Source organism: Arvicanthis niloticus, chromosome 27, assembly GCF_011762505.2.
Source record: "Arvicanthis niloticus isolate mArvNil1 chromosome 27, mArvNil1.pat.X, whole genome shotgun sequence".
Taxonomy (NCBI): Eukaryota; Metazoa; Chordata; class Mammalia; order Rodentia; family Muridae; genus Arvicanthis; species Arvicanthis niloticus.
In genome coordinates this window covers 9,807,263-9,828,617 of record NC_133435.1, presented here as the reverse complement: position 1 = coordinate 9,828,617, position 21,355 = coordinate 9,807,263, and the positions used below count along the sequence as shown (strand labels likewise).

At 43.0% G+C, this 21,355-nt stretch overlaps 1 protein-coding gene across 6 annotated transcripts in view; it reads right to left on the bottom strand.

The window, feature by feature from the left end:
* The window catches only part of Yap1 (Yes1 associated transcriptional regulator), a 73,659-nt gene that overhangs the window by 19,186 nt on the left and 33,118 nt on the right, over positions 1-21,355 (bottom strand). For 2 of the 6 annotated variants that reach the window (XM_076926116.1, XM_076926120.1), the window contains exons 4-5: positions 10,737-10,856; positions 1,179-1,360 (exon numbers count right to left, since the gene is read on the bottom strand). In XM_076926116.1, coding sequence (XP_076782231.1) covers positions 1,179-1,360; positions 10,737-10,856 — 302 coding nt within the window. Of the gene's footprint in view, positions 1-1,166; positions 1,361-10,736; positions 10,857-21,355 lie in introns of all 6 variants that reach the window. The other 4 variants (XM_076926117.1, XM_076926121.1, XM_076926118.1 and 1 more) reach the window with 3 other exon arrangements.

The window sequence follows — 21,355 nt, the reverse complement described above, 5'->3', positions numbered from 1 at the left end:
CATTCTAGGAACAGAAGTGTAATGTAAAACTAATTTTAAATATTCACAGCTCTGATTTTAGAAAAAGCAATTTAGGAAGTACAGAAACTATTTTGTGTTGGCAAACATCTTGAAAAATGAGGATAAAAAAGAAACTTTGTTATTTTACAACCAAAACAAAACTAGAGTCTCTGGAGAAAGGAGATTGTATCCCTGGGTCCACTCCTTTTGTACACTCTTGACCACCATACTACCGTACCATTCAAACAGTTTCTATACAAATTTGAAAAGATTTACTGTTTAACCAAACCAATTCCCTATTATTGTAACAGAATCTTAAATACTTAAAATAAAATAAACAAAATAACTGGGTGGGGCTAGGGATTTCCTGAACCCAGGGCTGCATACATGCTAGGCAAATGCTCTTTCACTAGACTACACTCCAGCCCCAAACTTGTCTTGAGATCATTTCTTCTTCTTCAACCTGATGACCAACATTGGGTGTTTTTTTTTTGTTTTTGTTTTTTTTTTTTTTGAGGGAACTGGTCTCAAGCTCTTCACTGCTAGGCCTTCCTGCCCCTCAACTTGAGAAAACACATCTAAGACAAATCTGAGATGTGGGATCTTATAAACTTGGGGATAATCTGTATTATGTTTTAAATGAAATTCTTTGACTTAGCAATACTGAAGCATTTGTCATTAAAGAAAATGTCACACAGTATACTCTACAAATAATTCACTTAAGGTAGAAGCTGTTTTTCTCCAAGGGATGGCCCAGAGTTTTTCCACTCGTGAAGCTCTCAGAAACCATGTCTGCAATCCGCCTGCACCTGGGAAGACACATTTCTGTTCAACTGCAATGACAATTGCCCGGGTACTTTTTTCTTTTTGAAACAGGGTCTCATGTAGCTCAGGCTGGTCTTGAGCTCCTGATCTTTTTGCAATGGCCTTCCAAGTTCTGGATGAGAGGGAGAGGTATGCACCACTACTCTGGCTGATAAATACAGCTTTTTATGATATAGGAATTACAGTGCATGTAAACCAAGGCCAGTCAAAGAACGGGACAAAGACAGGCAGACAGAGCCTCCTTCTACAAAACCAACATTTCTTGGCAGCTGACTGAAGCTAAAATGAAAAACACAGACTTGTGGGAAGGAAAGCCCAGAAGACAAACGCTGCACTCTAACCTGTGGTCTCACCTGCCGAAATAATTCCTGCTGTTTCAACCGCAGTCTCTCCTTCTCCATCTGTAGCTGCTGCAGCTGTATCTGCTGCTGCTGGTTGGAACTGCCTCCACCCAGGACACCTCCCTGTGGGCTCTGGGGAGCCAGGGGTGGGGGCTGCTTCACTGGAGCACTCTGAGTGATCCTCTGGTTCATGGCTGAAATGAAACGTAGACGGTCCTGAAAACTCTAGAAAAGGAGAACCAAGCACTCAAGGGGATAGATGGCCAGCCAGAAATCCCCGAGAAGCCACCAAAGTGATGGCTGTGACTCATGGCTGCCAGCACAATTGTTACAGATCCCTAAGGTAATCGGAACTTGTGTAGCATCAGAGAACAGGAATCAAAGTAGATGCCACCAAAGTGGCAAGCTGTACAAATAGAGTTAAAGGGCCAGCAAGATGCTCAGCTCTGGGTAAAGGTACTTGCCACCCGAGCCCTATGACGTGAGTTTAATCCACAGAGGCCACATACAACGCAGAATTCGATGGCACACATCTGTAATGCCAGCATCCCAGCATCCCAGCATCCCAGCATCCCAGCTGTGAGAGGGCAGAAGCAAGAGAATCTCCCAGAAGCTGGTGGGCTGCATAATCTAGGGTTTACAGAGAGAAACCTTTCACATGCACACATGCAAAACCAAACCTCAATCATTAAAACAAAGAATATGAATTGAATCAACAGCTCATCAGAGATCACTTTCTGAGGAGAACTTGACCAACAAAATAACCAGCCAACCCTGACGATTAATGTATTTCCATAAAGTGAATGTGTTACAGTGGCCTGGAACGTGCCCCTTCCAAGAGAACCTGCAGGGAGTTTGGTTATTGTTCAGTTTGCTGTAGTTTTCTTGGCCTGGTTGTATTTTGTTTGGTTTGAGGTAGGATTACTTACATTCTATAGCACAGTCTGGCCTGTCACTCACTGCAACTCCAGCTTCCCTTCAGTCTGTGGTGGTCCTCCTGCCTCAGTTTCCCCAGTGCTGGGATTGCAGAAACAAGACACTGATACTCCCAGGTCTGGGGTTCTAGGCATGGCCACTCAATCTTCTAACCCTCTTGTCTCTGACTCCCAGGTCTGGGGTTCTAGGCACGGCCACTCACTCTTCTAACCCTCTTGTCTCTGACTCCCAGGTCTGGGGTTCTAGGCACGGCCACTCACTCTTCTAACCCTCTTGTCTCTGGCTCCCAAGTCTGGGGCTCTAGGCACGGCCAGGCCAGCCTTTTCCTTGGCTCCTTCAGTCTTAATTTAAATGTAAGGTACACATGGATTTTCTCAGCTTCTCAGCCATCTTTTAAACTTCCCTTATTTTCTCTTCATGGGTTATAGCTTAATAATCGTTATCACCTACACCCCATCTTTCTTTTTCCCCCTGAATTGTATTTTCTGTTGGGCAGTCTGATAGAGCACAGTCCTATGTGGTGCAGTCAGACACCAGGAGCCTCCTCATATCTGAAGACCTAGTAAAGCAGGTCATGTTTTAAGAGCTGACTTCCAGTCTGTGGGATTTTTATCATTGATAAAAGAACAGGGTGCACTATTTTTTAAAAAAGACATTTTTATTTTATGTGTGTATATATGTTTTGGCTGCAAGTATATGTGTGCACTACTTGTGTGCTTGGTGCCCTAAGGTCAGAAGAGATTGTTGGATCCCCTGGAACTGGAATTATAGATGATTTCAGGTCACCTTGTAGACGGTGGGAAATAGCCAGTGCTCTTAACCACTGAGCTATCTCTCCAGCCCCCTCTGTTTTAAGGTTTTAAAAAAAGATATCTATTTTATCTGTATGTGTATATGTCTGGCTGTAGGTGTATATACCATGTGTGCACAGGATATAAGAAGAGTTACAAGATCCCCTGGAACTGCAGTTAAACAGTTGCAAGCCATCATAATAGGTACTGGGAACTGAACCCAGTTTTCTCTGGAAGACCAGTAAGTGCTCTACTTACTGGTAAGTAAGTAACTACTGAGCCAGTTCTCTAGGCCCCCATTTAAAGGAGTGATTTTATAAGCCTAGTGTGGTTTTGTTGTGTGGAAGGTTAACAGGCTTTGAAGAAGGCTGGTAGTTGATTGTGCTTTGACCCTCTTTCTCTGCTCCTGAGACAACATAGTAAACAAGATAACCAAGAGGGTATCACTGGGGCACATCCCCACTGGATGGAAGAAAAATGGACAACAACACACTTATCCTCGACTTTAGAATCAATGGGGAGTACAAAAGGGAACACCAACTCAGTAACTCACTGAGTCTTGCTTCCATATGTACTGTACCAAAACCACACCCCTCCTTCTCCTCAGAAGAGTGTTTTGTAAACACTGGCTCCTTCTCCCGTCGTCTCACTTGATCAAGCTGTTTGTTCACTCTTTCTAGGATTTTCTGTGATTCCCAAAGATGTGTGGTAGAGTTAACAGTGGATCCTTCCTTGGAGGCATGTTACAGGCACTCCAAGAGGACATGTAATACATTTCCACATTTCATGAATACCACTGTGTCAAGCACCACAGCAGAAGCCAAGCATGACCCGAGGAGCAGGTCTGAGAAGCACTGTATACAGTCAAAACCCAGGCTTTGGACAGCAAGATGGCTCAGTGGGGAAAGGTGCTTGCCACCAAGCCTGATGACCCAAGCCTGCTCTCTGAAACGATTGCGCATGATAAAGAGAATCCACTCCTGTAAGCTGTCTTCTAACCCCAATATGTGTATTGTATCATGAGACACTATCTGCATGAATAAATATAATCTTTAAAACTATTTTTAAAAGCTGAGACCAAGAGCAAATACCCACTGGAAAGAAAAGTGTCTTTAGTTATAATTAATTGAAAGAACCCAAGTGGTTGGACAGATAACACAGGATGAGAGTACTCGCTGATCCTCCAGAGGAGCACGTTTGATTCCTAGCATCCACACCGTGCCTTGCAACTGTCTGTAATTCCAGTTCCAGGGGGTCAATGCCCCTCTTCTGGCCTCCACAGGCACAGACACATGTGGCACACTGACATACATATATGCAGATAAAACAAAAATAAAAAGAACCTAAAAACTATTCAATAAATAGATGAATAGTGTTAGAAAATGACCTTTGAGAAGTTCTGGGATTATGAAATATGACAAGCATCAAAACAGAGCCCAAGTCCCATAAGCATTTCATGTATTATAAAATATAGAAAATGACTGAGTTTTTTACATTAGAGTTTGTTGTTGTTGTCAGTAATAATAGATTAAGTAAGTTACTATAAAATGTACTTGGTGAAAACAAACTGGGCTGAGAATGGGGTTTTGTTTTTGTAATCCCAGCACTGGGGAAGCTGAGGCAGGAGGATCACCATAGACTGAAGGGAAGCTGGAGCTGCAGTGAGTGACAGGCTAGCCTGTGCTATAGAATGTAAGTAACCCTGCCTCAAACCAAACAAAATACAACTAAGCTAAGAAAACTACAGCAACTAAGCAACAACAAAACTGCATAAAAAGCTAAAAATAAAATACCCTTTGTTTCTTACCACCAGCTTCTAGAATACCACCCTAGGCAGAACCATACTACAACAGTAATCTTCACTGCTGATCGCTGCAGGTAAACTAAACCTGGATTGGTCAGTGTGGGTCTTCAGAACTAAGCTTATCTGACTCTTCAGAGGCACCAAAAGGGGAAGAGACCGGACATCAGCAGCCCAGGCGGGACCGGTCCACACAGCAGGCCGTTGCTCATGTGATGGGATGGGGTTGGGCACACTGGTATGTGCTCACCTCTGCGCTGCTGTCCGGACACAGCGGACACTAGTGCACTTACATGGGGTGCAGCAGGGACCTCACAAGCAGCAAAGAAAATACAACACACTTTGTTTCCGGGGATGGGGGAAGCAGTGAGAGACAGGCAAAGAAGTTCTCCAAATTTCTTTCCTGAAAAGCAGCTCCATATCCACGTACGCCCACCTCCAGTTTTAATCAACTCAAAAACAGGCAAAGGAAAAATGTCAAAAACAAAAATGCAAACAAAAACATCACATACACTCCCTGCTAACATCCTGTCTGAGGTACTTGCATGGCAAAGAGTAACTGCCCCAGACTGCACTTCAATCTGTCTGACAGCAAACCAAACTACCCAGGATTGTTGATAAGGAGGAGCCAGGGCTTTCCACAAGTCTCCTGGGGTCTTGAGTTTTCAGACTTAAGGTGACTTTTACAGGGCAAGAGTGGAGCCAGACAACTTAAGTCGATCCTGGAGGATCACATGGTGGAAGGAAAGAACTGACTTCCAAAGCTGTCCTCTGATCAAGTGTCAGACGCAAGAATACACTGGATAAAAATGTGATACAAATTTAACTTTTAGGCTTATAAAACCTCAGAACCATGGACTATTTATAAAGAATTACAGAGGTGTTAGTCTTAGCTTCAGGATCATTAATTTCTAGTAACTTTAGTAAGTATAAATTTAAAGTCTAAATTTTTTTTTAAACAAAAACATTAATCTACATTAATTCTTTTGGGGGAAAAAAGGCGTTTATTTTGTCTAATGCTTGCTGAAGGAATGACCTTCTAAAACTACAGAAGAAACAAATGTGTTTTTGTTAAAGTACAAAACGCCCATGGCTGTCTGTTAACATAATGTTGTAAGGGGCTGAACTAGCTACAAGTTGGCACAGTAATTAATTTGCCCATCTGGCATTTTATAATACCGGTGCTTCTCACCATGAAAATCTGTGGCACAGAATGAATCAGGACCCCACAGCAGGTGTAGGTGGTAGTACCTGCCTGAAAGTCAAGGCTAGATTATCATGAATTTTTTGAGGCTAGTCTGGGTTACACAGTGAGGTCCTGCCTCAAAGGGCTGGAGGGTGGGAAGGTGGGTGGGTGGGTAATCAGGCCCTTAACTAATGTTATTATCAATATATAGCTTGCTTGCCGACACTTAATAAGCCATACCTCTAAGTGATATAGTGATTTTTTTTAAAACTAAAATAATTGAAGTAGCATCACCCCCTTGCCAACATCGAGATAGTGTCACTTTGTAGCGCCAGCTGTACTGATGTAAACCAGGCTGGCAATCCACCTCTCTCCCAAGTGCTAGGGTTAAAGTTCCACTACACCCAAGGCAAGTATTCCCATCTTCAACTGACTGCAATACGGACAATAAGTAATTCAACCCATTTTCCCCTCCAACCTTCAAAAGGCCGACTTTTCCCCCCCAAAGTAACAATTCCAATGGAACAAAAAGAAAAAGGAAGTCAACAAAGTGGAGCATCTCAGTGATCCCAGTACACAGGAGACTGAGGCAGGGTAGTGTCCTGAGAGTAAGGTCTCACAGACAGACAGACAGACAGACAGACAAAGTTGAAAGAATTCTCCCCTCAACACCTCTTCTGCACTGTGGGGAAGATGGAGGGTTTGTTCTCACTGGTTTTCAGCTTTCTGTCCTAGGTGCCACGCTACTCCCTACTGTGGAAATGATGCTGACAGTCTAATTTGGAAGAAAGGGTCAGATGGTGACAGGCACTCAGTGGGAAGGAGAACACACGTTACACTCACACTGGATTCCCCACATGGACTTGTCTCTGACTTTACAGGATGCATTGCTATGGTGCCTTTCACCACTGTCAGCTGTCTGCCAGGCTCACACACACCCTGGCCAGCGCCTCCTTTCCTTTATTTTCTCCTGTTTCTTCACCTTATTATCCATCCTTCACTGTGGGACACATGGGACAGACTGGAGCACAAGGGCAAAAATTCTGAGGCTACCTGGGGTGCGGGTCACAAAGGAAAATGACAAGCAGTAAAACTAAAGCCTGGGACCACTCTAGTCTGACCCCAAATCTGCAACTTCTTTCCCTTTTCTTCCAGTCTGTGTCTGTAAGCAACAACTAGCCCATCTTTAGCACAGTTTAAAGTGGATGCAAGTAGAACCTGAAACTTAAAAAGTTTGTGTACACATTTGATAGTAATGGCTTGAATCACAAACTGCTGTGCCACAGAGTGTGCATAAGTCTTTGGATTTTGAAAATTACCAGCTTAGCAGGAGCTCATGCTCACAATCCTGGTACTTGAGAGATCTGGGCAGTCAGAGTGCCAGTGTTAGAAGCTGAACTTGTATTATAACTACACCGAGAGTTCTGGGTGAGCTACCGAGAAACTGCTCACCACAACTGATAACCAGCTTAGGTACTGAATAAAAGTGCCAAGCCCAAGTACTAAACTTTATTTTTGAAACATTATTTATGGGGAGGTAGGGGTGGTAACCAAACTGTGCCTATCAACTTAAAAGGAGTCAGTTCTCTCCTTCTACCATGTGGGTCCTGGGGATTCAACTCAGGTCACCAGGCAGGTAAGTACCTTTAACAATGAGCCATCTCGCTGGCCCCCTGAACTATTTGGATATTTATTTAATAATCTAATGTATCAAAAAACTGTATCAAGAAATGCTTAAGCTGAAGAACTGCTGGGAGATCAACAGGCCTCACTCACAGCCACTGTGCCACGGGGTCTCATGCGGGTTCTAAATGCAGAAAGGCAAGTCTGTGGCAGACCACCTTCAGGTGGTGGGGCCAAGCCTGCTAAGGGCACCAGTGTAGCCTGCTCTGCTCTGCTCCAGCAGCTCCCCGTCCTCACCAGTCATTGCCAGGACTCTGGAGATAGGGCTTATCTCTAGATGAAAGATTAACAGAGCCTGGCTTCTCTTCAAAGTAAATCCCAGTTGTGCCCAGAAGACCAAAGCAGGCCTTATGTGGCCTCTGAAACCCAGAGCCCTCAGCAAACAGTTGCTGAGAATTAACTGTATATAAGGGTCCAGATACAAATATTTCTTTCCTTTTTCCTATGCTTGATATCTCACAGAGTGCACTGATATGCGTAAGGGCAACACATTCATACACATGAAATAAATAAAAAATTAAAAATAATCAATTTATTAAAAAATGACAAAAAATTAAGGGAAATGATTAAATACAAAGCTGGGAGTGGAAGTGCATACCTTTAACCCCAGCATTCGGGAGGCAAAATCAGAGATCCCTTTGAGGCCAGCCTAGTCTACATAATAATGATTTCTAGGTCAGACAGGTACACAGCAAGACCTATCTGACACAAAACAAAAACATAAGCACAGATTCCTCCCTCGTGTTTGAACTAAAAGTACTTTACTCACTGAGCCATCTATCTCCCTAGCCTAAAGTATGACATAATTTAACATCAGCACAGATACTATGAGAACTACATTCTTTAATGTGGTTAAAAAGCAGACAGCCTCTTGTAGAGTTTAACAACCAGCATTAAGACTGACAGAGACTCGGGGGCTGGAAAGACAGCTCAGCGGTTAAGAGCACTGACCGTTCTTCCAGAGATCCCGAGTTCAATTCCCAGCAACCACATGGTGGCTCACAACCATCTGTAATGGGACCTGATGTTCTCTTCTGGTGTGTCTGAAGACAGCTACAGTGCACTCATATATATAAAATTAAATAAATAAATCTTTAATAAACAAATAAATCTTAAAAAGAAAAAGACTGACAGATCATCTTCCACAAGTATATGCTAACCACACATAGAAAATAAGCAGTAATAAGTTATAGCTTATCCTCCATCCTAAAAGACTGAAAGACACCTTTCTGCCTTTCTGTTTGACTTAGGTAAGGCTTAGTTGTTTTCTTACTATGGATTTGGAGAACACAGAGAAGCAAGCAAACTCTACATGCATGGAAGCAATAACTGACACCATGTGCTTGTATTTGCATGGCCCCAGGGTCAAAAACAAGAGGGGGCAGTTTATATTTCTTTGTCTGAGATAAAACATAACCCAGTATAGCAAACTTTGGGTTTCAAGGCAAGAGTCAACTCCAGCAGCTAGCAGCTTGCTTCTCTCTGCTGTTACTCTGCATCAGAGAAGCCCACTAAGTTCTTCTCCCCACCCCCTCAGTCACACTCCAGCTCTGACTGTGAAGGTCTGGAACAGATTACAAATCGGCCGGGCCACAGAATAAAAGGCTTTGGCATGTAGTCAAGCCTGTCTGGAATACACATACACAGTGGGCCCAGGAAGGGAAGGAAAGGCAGGGAGGGGGCCTTTGTCAGGATCTCCATCACTCGCATGCATTGTGGCATGCTTGTATGTCCCCCCCCCCCCCAAATAGTTGCTCTTTCTTAAAAAACCCAGTTGTAGGTTCAGTTACCAGATAAAACTAAGCCCACAGCCAGACTTCTCTTTGCTGCTAATCCTGTTCCCACTTTCTTTTCTCTCTCTAAACAACAACAACACACACTGTGGACACACACATACACACAGTTAAAAGTTACTGGGAGTGGTACAGCACAATTCTTCCAAGCTCTCCAGGGGCAGATGAACTGAATCAAATATGCTTTAAGGAAATGCTGCTGCTATCATTCCAGTTAACACTACTGCAGCATTTAGAGGATTTTCTACCTTCAAAGTATCCTGCTTCAAAAACAAGGGCTATTCAAGTATTAACAGAATTTGAAGTTGCAAACTGCTAGCATGTATGTTACTTTCTTAACACCACAACAGGTCTTGAAGCACAAACAGCTGGTTTGAGACAAACCAGCAATCTGTCAAAATGATGTCCCAGGCTACAACTCCACCTCTGATTTTCCTGGAGAAGTGGGTGAAGGGTTGGGGGTTTAACTAGCCAATAAAGCTGACATTTGAGGTAAACCTAAACATTGCTTTTTACTGTTGTGCTGTCTGTTTCCAAGTAAAGAGATGACACAGGAGGATTGTATCAGAGGCTGTAAGACTCTCTCGGGAAGTTATTTTTAACCAGCCCCAGGGTTGTGTTTTGGTGGCATTCACAGAGTTAATTCTCCTTTCCAGTAAAGCCTGTGGCGTGGTCAGGTCAGCCCCTGGGAAGCTTCAAAGGCTCTGCAGCTCTGACCCGCGCGATGATCCGCACATTGTTTCCATTAAGCAGCATCAGGGCCAAGAGGAGTGCTCAGACCACATTGTATGTTCCTTTTTAGAGTCATTTTCCATGCTTTGGAAAGAAACTTCAGAAAGCCACCAGATGAAACTACAAACAAGACAAAGAGGCAGTGGGCACAAACAAGAGGCCTTTACCAACACAAGCACATTTGGGATGAGGGCTCTGCTTTGCTTTTCATTTCCTAAGTAAAAAGTAAAGGAAAGAATCTTAATGTAAAACTAGGTTAAAAAGCCCTACCAGTTCTCATGCTCAGAGCTGTGTCTCTGCCTTCAGCCCTGATGGTGCAGCACCAAGCACCAGCATGCACATCTCTGGAGAGACCTCTGTTCCAGTTTGTAGAGTGCATGCTGGCCTGCTTCCAACAGGATCACCATGTGAATGAAGCAGTGACTGTGGCTCTGAGCTTTACAGCACTCACCATCCAGCCCAGGCTACATTTCTCAGGTTTAAAAATGAAACACTTGAACATTAACAACAAAAGCCCAGCAAGGAAAGAAGTTGGGTATACGGCACTTGCTAGCACAGGCAGTGCAGATTCTGATTTTTGAAAGTTTTCTTAAGTCTCCCCAGCCCCCACACCAGCATCAAAATGACCACAAAGGTTCTGAGGTAAACCTTTACCAAATCGAGGGTCAAGCCTTGGGTCCAGCCAGGACGTGGTTTTGTTCTTATGGTTTATGTAGTAAACTTCTCCATCCGGAGTCATGGCTTGCTCCCATCCTTCAGGAAGAGGTCCTACAACACAGAAAGCAGACTGGTTGGTTTTGATCTGCTGCACCTCAAAAGACTGAGTGGTGCTCTTTTTAAAAAGAACAGACACAATCAGATATAAAGCAATGTATTAAAACAGATTACAGCCTATGTTCAGAGAAAATAAGGCAGGGACACGTACCTGATTACCGTCCACGAAGAAATAGTGAAATTAACCTGTCCCCAGAGGCACAGATGAGAATTTTAAATGGTCAGATTAAAAGCACACTTTAGCTTTAGCTGACACAGCCATGCTCCATTATAGATGTGACTACATCACACCAAGAAAACGGAGCTCTGCCAGTGAGAGCATTACAGCTGACGCTCTAAGTTGGTTGGTAGGATGGAGGTCTGTGAAATGTGACACCTATTATGAGGTAAAAAGACTGTCCTACTTTCATAGAAGCAAGGAAGCTTCTGGAAAGGAGCCAATGGAAAGAGCCCAGAATTCAAATGATGGAAGAAGCACTCACACCATCCACGAGACATACAGAACAGCCAAACCTTTAACGGAGAAGGTGGCAAACTCCTAAGGTATTTTTGAATTTTAAAAGGTCAGAGTCCTAAGACACTGAGTGACTGACACACAGTGATGACTTAGTGAGCCACAACTGGGCAATCCTAAGAGACATTTCTGTGGGGTTGGAGGTGCTCGCTCACCTGGACTCTGCCAGTTGGCAGTCAGTCAGAACCACCAGCGCCATCATGGCCTTCTCTCTGCTCAGAGTTCACCCTACAGACTGCACTAACATTCTCTTTAACTCATCTGAGAGGCCATCAGCCAAGGGGAAGCGACAGGCAGTGACTGCTCATCTTCACTGTCACTTTCAAAACCACACAGTGACTCCACCTTGTCCCCACACAGATGATCAGGTGTGCCTAGGGTAGTCTGGAATTCAAGTTTCTACTTCTGTTTCCTGGAGCTATAAATCTACCAGCCTAAATACTGTTGTCAGCATTCCTAGATTATAAGAAATCTATCAGGCTTTTAGTCATTGTTAATTTCACTAAGAATGGTAGGCTTACAAGAACTAAATGCAAGTAAGTCAGGGATAGTCTGTCTGTCTGTCTGTCTGTCTCTCTCCCTCTCCCTCCCTTCCCTTCCTCCCTCCCTCCCTGTCACACACACACACACACACACACACACACACACACACCCCAGAAATCTCAAGTTATTCAGGAGACTGAGGCCACTTCATACAATCACAAATTCACGGCCAGCACTAAGTTAATGACCCTTATCTTTAAAAGGATTTTAGAGGGTGGGCAATGTAAGCCAACAGGTGAGATTCTGCTCAGTGCATTGTTAGATCCTGGGTTTGACTTCTAGTTCTGAAAACAAACATTAGTTCAGAAAATTTTCTACTAATATCAGTCTACTATTAAAAAACTGAATGAAAAGCTTGAAACAGAGTTACAGACATGAATAATGAGGGCAGCAGGATCCATTAGAACTGCATCTTCTGTCCCCTTATCAATTAATTAAAAATGAAACAATGTACTTACCTTAAAGATGCTAACAACCTTATATGTACTCCATATCAAAATGTAAGTTCGAAGCAGATAAGACGACTTTCCCTATTTATCTCTATTTTTCACATTCCCTGTTTAGAACTAGAATGTTATATGGACACAGGCAATAATAGTAAGAGGTTTTCCTTCTGAAGGAGAGCAAGAAGAGATCAAAAAAGATACAGCTCTGATCACAATTTACCCTTCAGTAGTAGAATTAAGGAAAAGAAAGCTGAAAAGGGGGTCTTAGGCTACAGCCTGAGGTCAGATGCTCACCTAGCATGTATGATGCTAGCCAAAAAATGTCCAAGAGTCAATGTCAGTCAATGTGTTGATGACTGAAAACAAAGATCTGTATAACTAACCAAAATTCAGTAACAAATCTGGGCTTCAGCAGACATGGTCCTGCAGAGAAGTTTGGTCCTCTGGGTATACAAAAGATGATGATGTTTTCAAAACTAGATGACCATGCTTGATCCCCATACCAAAGTTATTTGGGCAAGATGATAAATATTGTAGGAAAAAAAAATCCTTGCAGAAAATGGAGAAAGAGATCAATATTTTAAATGAGATATAAGAAGAGGGTTAAAAAAAAAGTTGGAATGAGAGTAAGCAAGAAAAATGATTAAAAATTATTAAATTAAAAAATAATTTAAAATTTAGATTTATCCTTAGGAAAGTATAATTTCCTATAAAATTTGCCAATACTATTTGCTCTACAGATATCAACTAGAACAAATACTAACTTCCTGGAGCATTTTAAACAACAGATAAGATATGACTGCAACACAGGAGAAGATTCAACTGCCTACTCTTGACTTGGTAATAATTCAGGGCTACCATTTGCAATTTTTACCCAAACAGCAAAGTCTTCACCGCCCCTGTGTTAGACTGGCCCATCCTCACCTGCCTGAGCCAAAGAGAGATTGAAGAGGACAATGAGAGACTGGCCACATACACCCTGGCCATAGTAGCTGCCTTAGAAAGTACTTCTAGAAGTCAGTAGCTCTGAAATCTAGGCCAACTTCAAATGAGTCCACGCTGTTGTCACTACATGGCAGGCATGGTTCTGCATTCGTTACAAGCAACTATTTATGAACTCATTTAAAAAGGTCACGACATAGACATGATTATCCACCACCTGACTGGTAAAGAGGCTAAGGCAAGTTCCATGCCTAAGTCAGAAAGTGGCAGACTGGAGAATCAAACCCAGTGGTGTTCTCTAGATCACTGCAAACATGACCACCAACAGCAGTCAAAGCTGCTCTGCTCATTTTTAAACTTCTTCCTGGGCTGGCGAGATGGCTCAGTGGATAAGAGCACTGGCTGCTCTTCCAGAGGTCCTGAGTTCAAATCCCAGCAACCACATGGTGGCTCACACCATCTGTAATGGGATCTGATGCCCTCTTCTGGTGTGTCTGAAGAGAGCGACAGCATACTCATATACAAATAAAAAACCTTCCTGAAACTTGAAAATGTCCGAGGACATTATGGGTTATGTAAAACACTTCCCCTTTAAAGCCTTGCACAAGTTAATACTAAGTCCCTCTCCCAACAACTATGTGTTGATTAACAAGAGTTCATAAGGCATGCCCCCATATTCAGGGGAGCTGGGGAGCGGGAGGGAGAGAGAACATGAAATCTTTTTGCCTCAATTTCTGAGATAGTGTCATTTTTCTGTACAAGCTTAGATGTCTAAATCTAAAACAATCATAAATATACTGATGAACCAGCTTTAGCAAACAAATGCTCAATTACTAGAACCCCACCCCCACGACTCCAAAGTCTCACTGAGGGCTTCCTGGTGTGCCAACACCCTTCTAGATCACCAGTGGCAGCGAGGGACAAGCACGTACTGAAAGTTTGGGGTGGAATCCTGCCTGCTGCTTCCCAGTGTCCTATAGCCTGAGGTTACAACTTGGCCCATCTCAGCTCAACATGTATTAACCTTCTAATCCTGGGCAAGCTCCGTAAGCAGTGACAGTTCCTTTCAGTATCTACAGAATGTAGATGAACACACCTAAATAAAGATGAAAGCACCACACAGAATGCTCACTGTAGATGCTCTACACAAATGGTTCTGCTTCTGGAAAAGCATCCACTCTCATCTGAACCATCTCTCCAGCCAAGAGTTGTGCGTGTGTGTGTGTGTTTGTTTGTTTGAAATGGAATTCTTGGAGTGTTCGGAAGACAACTCAGTCCTCTCGGCCCCTCGAAGGTATCTTGACATGCCTTCTGTCTGTTCCTGGACTCTCTACCACTGTTTCAGGTATCAGCAGGTACCCTCACACTTTAAGATCCCTCTCACTAAACCCCTGTTCACCAGGTCCAGAACTAAGCACTCTCTCTCCCATTTACCAGTTACATTCTGTGATACTCCATGTTCCAAATGCTCCCTGGTTTCCTGTCTGTTAAATGAATGGAATCAAAATGGCCTCCTTACTAACTTTGACTGGCTACTCCAGTTGATGTCACTGTATTCCCAGCACATGGCTCAAGACCACTGAATGGGCCACTGTAAACTGCTTGGATTCTTGCCCTTTCCCTCACATAGATGCATGGCTCCCTCCTTGAGTTTACCTAGGTCTCGGGCCCAAAGACCACAGTTACAGGAGCTAAAGGAAAATCCACCTGAGAGGTGGTCTCCCTCCAGCCCCATCACTTAGCCTGTAGCTGGTTTACCCTCCCCTTTGCCACTTTGACATTAGGGAAATATGATGTGTCTGTCTATAACCTGGTCTCATGATTTAAACAGTGGCTGGCATGCAGGAAGGGCTTGAGTAATGGCCGAGGGTGGGAATGAACCTCTGCTTCCCTTGGTGAACCCTTCCTGACAGCAGCCGTCATCTACTGCTTCCCATGTTTGGCCTGCTGGCTCAGCAAGGGAGATATCTGTGTAACCTTCCCTGTTGTGATTTTGTTACAGAAAAAGGCGACATTTGCTGGTATTTGTTGAATCAATGACTTTAGAAGGACAGTATCTAGTCTCAAGGGACAATGGTGACTAGATACAATACTGTCAAAATTAACCCATTGGTATCATGTTAGTAGACAAACTTCCTAGAATGCAGAGACACCCAGAGAGCCTGGGACAGGCCATCTTCAGATTTCACTCACGGAACTCGGCTTAGATAAAAACACTGCAGTACACATGACATCCTCATCTTGTCCACTCCAGCTCTCTTCCTATCGTAAGCACCTCACTGAGGGCTGGAGAGATGGCTTAGAGGTTTAGAGCACTGGCTACTCTTCCAGAGGACCTGGGTTGGGGATTCCAGCATCCAGATGGTGCATACAGATGAAGGCTCACAAGCATGTTTAACACCAGTTCTGGGGGACCCACGCCCTTATCTGGCCTACCAGGTGTGCATGTGGTACACAGACATACATGCAAGTAAAATACCCATGCTCATCCTAAAAGACAGCACAGACAACCGCAGGGGCCACACCAGTAAAGAAAAAGTACTCCCTTATCCAGCAGTCAACTGCCAATGGTTCCTTGGCTAGGGGCAAGTTCTCCCAGGCCCCTCCCGACACCCATGCTGGAATGTGGACTGGCTTCATGTTCTGCAGTGGCCACAGGCTGTGTGTGAGCTTTGGCATGTAAGAGCCAGGTCAAGTCCACAGCGCTCACAGCACACCAGCATTTCACAACACCCCTCCTTGCTCTTTTGGCTCAGGCAGTCAAGTCTTCTGCCCCATCTTCCATCATGTTCCCTGAGACCCAGAGGACACGTGTCTGTTATGTATGTCTCATTTAGGGTTAAGCATTAAGTATCAGATTTGAACACAACCCAACAGCTCAGTGACTTGGTAAGATCAGTTTTCTGAAAGTGTGCATTTAGACTTTAAACTGGTGAAGTAAAACAATCACCTTTCATCAACACCAAAGTGAAGCTTTACTTGCTGATTTTCCTTACATACATGTTTTTAAAAAGTATTACTTAGGAACAGTCTGGCTACTGCTGCAGGACTTAATCCATTTCACTTACACTCCTGTCTATATATGGTAGTCTAGATGCCATTTTTGAAAAATTAACAACCTAATCTTTCACACAAATACTTCTTCCATGAGTCACAAAAGCTACTGGAGCAGTTGTGTGACCAGAAGGATTTAGAAATCAGTGGAAAAGACAAAAATAAAATCCCAGTACTCACCAAGGGAGGAAGTAAGACAGGCATTTCATTTGGTCCTTAAATGTAAATAATTTAATCTCTTTTTACAAAGTTTCCAAAACATCTACAAAAATACTAAAGAATAAGCTTAACATGGACACTTCTATCTTTGAGTCTTAATAGTTAATACTAGGTATTCCTCAGGAGAATTGGATAATGGCAACGACAGCTTCCCCTTGTATTCTCTGTTTGCCCCTGTTCTCTGGGCTGGTGGGCCTGGTAACACAAGTTTGCATTTGTTTCTTTTATGGGCTCAGAATTTACACCTAACAGTAACCATCAGAGTTCAAATAACTCCTAAATACATGGAAAGCATTGCTAAGGTGTGCTCCCAGGTCAGATCAAGGGAGCTTGAGTTTCTATGTGATCCCTTTGGTTTAACTCAAAGCTTGGGAATGTCTCACTTGCAATAGTTAGATCTCAGAGCAAACAGAAACCCTGCAGCAACATATCCAGAACTAGCCTATAACCTCGGACACTTGGGATACAGGGAGGAAGGCCCAAAATTCAAGGCTAGACTAGGTTACACAATCCCATCAAGGCTGGCTAGAGAGACCTAAGGGCCCTGGCTGAGTTCAGTTCCCAGCAACCACTCCAGTTCCAGGGGATCCAATGCCCTCTTTGAACCTCCAAAGGTTCCTGTATGAAAGTGGTACAAATACACACACACACACACACACACACACACACACACACACTCACTCACTCACTCAGACAAACATAGTAAGTAAATAAACAAAAATTTAAAACTTTTGATTAGAAAATCAAAAGGTTAGCAGGATAGTTTAGTAAGTAGGGTCCTGCTGTCAAAACTAAAACCTGAGTTTGGTCCCCAGGTCTCGCATGGTAGGAGAAAAATTGATTCCCACGTGTTGTACACCACCCTTCCTCACCAAGGCATACCCCAGCCCCTATTTTGGAAAGGGGGTGGGAGGGAAAAAGTAGTGTTTTTTAAAGCCACTGAAAAAAAAAGTGGCCATCACCCCAGCACTCAGAAGCCAGGTCAAAAAGATTGCAAGTTTGAGGCCAGCCTGGGGTGCAGTTGGACCTGCATCAAAAACCAACCAACCAAACAAACAAACAAACAAGCCAAACCAAACACAAAAAGGTTACCTGTAAACTCAATTCAACATAACTACTCTGGCATGTACAATTGGAGAAAAGAAAACTTAAGGAGTAGCAGTGGGTCTTGTCAAAGGCCCCATCCAGAGTGCAGGAGAAGCTCGAAGCAGAAGTCGGCTTGTGCTAGCTAGCGTCAGGATCAACAAGCTTCAGGTGTCCTGGTACTGGAAACTAAGGGCCATCTGCAAACTGACTGGCCATTTTATCTTTGGGTGACTGACAGTTTCTATTTCAGCAAGTTTAAAAATCTTTGTATTTCCTTCAAGCCTCTTGTTCGCACGTATAGACTGCTTGGCAGGGGAGGAGGCAGGGGTAGGATTAGCTGGGGTCACTGCTGGCGATAAAATCTTGTGCAAGGCTCTACAAGTACCATTGAGTTATACGTCCAATCCTCAACCCACATTATTACGTAAGAATAGTGGCTTATTCAAAAGTGCCAAGGTGCATGGTTAGTTCTAAATTACTAGCCAAGATGCATGGTTGGGTTTCCAGTTCATCGGTGAAGTCTTTGCCTAGCTCAGATGAGATCTTGGGTTTGATCCACAGCACAAAAAATAAAAATAAAATAAAAACAAAACAGGCTGTTAAATAAAACAACAGGCAAACCAAATTTCTTCCTTTTCCTTTTCCTTTGGACACAAGGTCTCATGTAACCCAGGAAGGCATCTGAACTATGTGGCTGAGCCAGTCTTACTGCCTGACCTTCCTGACACCATGTGCAGAGTAAAGGCTTGGTTATGCAGGCTGAAGCCCACTTCTAAGGGTTGTACATTACCATGTTTATGCTAATTTAATCCCCTGGGCCACGCTTCTTCCCTCCCTGCCTCCCTACCTCCTCTTTTGTAAACACTCTACCTCAAAACTATTTTTCCCATTTCAGCTTGTCATTTCTCAGATTACCTGAGTTACCTTGTATGAAAAGAAAAATAGTCATTTTACTTAAAAGCTTTGCGAAAATTTATTTGTGAGATGACAGGAATAACTAATAAGACAAGACAAACTGGCTCCTTGTTGTGCTGACTGTGGGCTTCATTCAAATACCATTCCTGCTTCTGTTTTTGTCAATATAGTCCTGTTAGCACAGTACTGTACTCATTAATACAGTATTATGATGTTGAAAATTTATCTTAAAATAATCAAAGGGGAAAAAGATATCTGTATATGCAATACTGTACTGCCCGATTAAAGTAGAAAATAAACTCACATTTTGCATAAAAAGCTTGAGGCCTTGATCACAGAAAGCTTCAAAGATAAACACAGTTGATCTTTGTCATGGTTGACAGATGTTTTAAATTACTTTAAATAAAGTAATAACCAGCTACCAGTAATTACAAATAGTTTACAAAATATTGAATCACATTTACTTTATGTTTAAATGAATCTTTTTTTATACCCTTTGTTTTTTGAGAAAATATAATTACACCATTACCCCATTCCCTCCAAATTCCCATATACCCTAATCAGGGCTGCCTTTCAGAGAGATACACACCTCTAGATTGAAATCTTATTAAACAGGCCATTATGCCATCATCTTATGTGGGCCCAAGGTTTGCTGAGATTACAGCTTCCTGGGGGTGTAGCTCAGGGTAAGGAGTAAGCAGGGCAGGGATCTGGTTTGATCTCCAGGTCCCAAAGACTGTATAGCTCTCTCATTTTCATTCCAAACATTTCATTTCACTCTTAAATGTCTACATGGAAAATGACTAAAATATTCTTTAATTTCCAGTGAAGCAGCTGAGGATGGTGGCCCACATCTATAATCTCAGCACCTGAGAGGAAGAAGACCAAGGAGTTCAGAGCCAGCCTTGGTACTCAGTGCAAGGCCAGCTAGGGATACACAAGACATGATCTCAAATGAGTGTGCATGTGCTAGAGCCTGAGTGTAAGTCGGGGAGGGGGAGACAGGGGACACGGAGACAGTGTTCTGTGGAAGAGTCTTTGGCTCATCTGTGTGAGGTCATGAGCTCAATTCTCAATTGGGAGAAAACCAAAAACCTCCAGAGTAAAAGCCATGCCCCACACACTACCAGTCCCCAGCATTTAACAGATTAAGTAGGTAGTATGGTCTCTGGCTAGAATTTGTTTCATTCTGGAGACTTCCATATAAAATAGGCTCCCGCAAACCGTAAGTTTTATATGCACCAATTAAGCCAACCATGTCTTAAAAAATTAAAAATCTATAACTGTATATTAAAATGTATAGATATTTTCTTGTTACTTCAGAAGTAATCTAGCATAACCAACCATTTACATGGTCAAATCACATCCATAAGTTAGAGACCATTTAAAGCACACAAGATGCTACATTCTATAGGCGACTCAGACATTTCTGACTTGGTATCCCTGGGATGGAAGTCTTGAAAACAGTGTGTGTGTGTGTGTGTGTGTGTGTGTGTGTGTGTGTGTGTGTGTGTGTAGGGAGCACCAGGTCTCACTGTGTAGCCTAGCCTGGAACACTGCTCTTGCAGTGTTGGCACGTGTCATTACATAGCTTCATTCTGAAGTACTTAGTGACTATATTTTTTAAGGCCTTTGCTTCAGCACAGCTGTTGACACATCTCTTCTTAGCTCATTGCATCGTCTAACCATAAAGTCCTCCTTAAAGGAAGTGTAATTACAAGAAACAAATCTCTATGAGCATACCACAGCTTCTGGTCTCCAGTGTCACCCTGTCTTCTTCTGTCCCCTCTGCCACTTATCACATGGTCTAGAGACTAGGAATGGGGCCTTAAGAGCTCACTCCAAGTTCTGACTCCGATGTCTATCCCTAAAAACCAGCTGCTGTTATACCTATGACTCTAAGGGTGACTGTTTCCAAAATCCCTCATTTTTATGCTTTAGACCATCAGCGGAATGCTGGAGGGGAAACAGATGGCTCAGCAGGTAAAGGCTCCCAACCTTGACACTTGAGGTCAACTCCTAGACCTGTAGCAGAAGAGAATCCAATCCCAAACCTTATGTTCTGACAAACTCAAGCCCCTCTCCCATACATAATAACAAACAACTACAATATAATTTTTATTGATAGGCATGGTCACAAACACTTTTAATTCCAGCACTAAGGAGGCAGAGGCAAGTGGATCTTTGTGAGTTTGAGGCCAGCCTGGTCTACAAAGTTCTGAGATACATGGAGAAACTCTGTTTCATAAAAATCAAACAAAAGAAGGGAAAGAATAAACAAATGGACGAACTACTACAATAAAACAATGTTCTAAAAGGAGTGAACCAACCCCACTGGACACAGGCTGCCTCGTCTTCCACAGTAAGGAAATGTCTGCTACTGATTTCTAAAGTACACATTTACATAGTGTGAACTACTTAGCACCAAAACTTTTATTTGAAATCTGGTAGTTAAAGAAAAATTACTAGCCAGGCGGTGGTGAGGCACACCTTTAATCCCAGCACTTGGGAGGCAGAGGCAGGCGGATTTCTGAGTTCAAGGCCAACCTGGTCTACAGAGTGAGTTCCAGGACAGCCAGGGCTACACAGAGAAACCCTGTCTCAAAAAAAAAAAAAGAAAGAAAGAAAGAGAGAGAGAGAGAGAGAGAGAGAGAGAGAGAGAGAGAGAGAGAGAGAGAAAAGAAAAAAGAAAAAAATGACTGAAGTAAAACCAATGAAAAATACCCACATCATTTTCACGTTTCAAACTCTAGGATTTAAATCAAATAGCACAT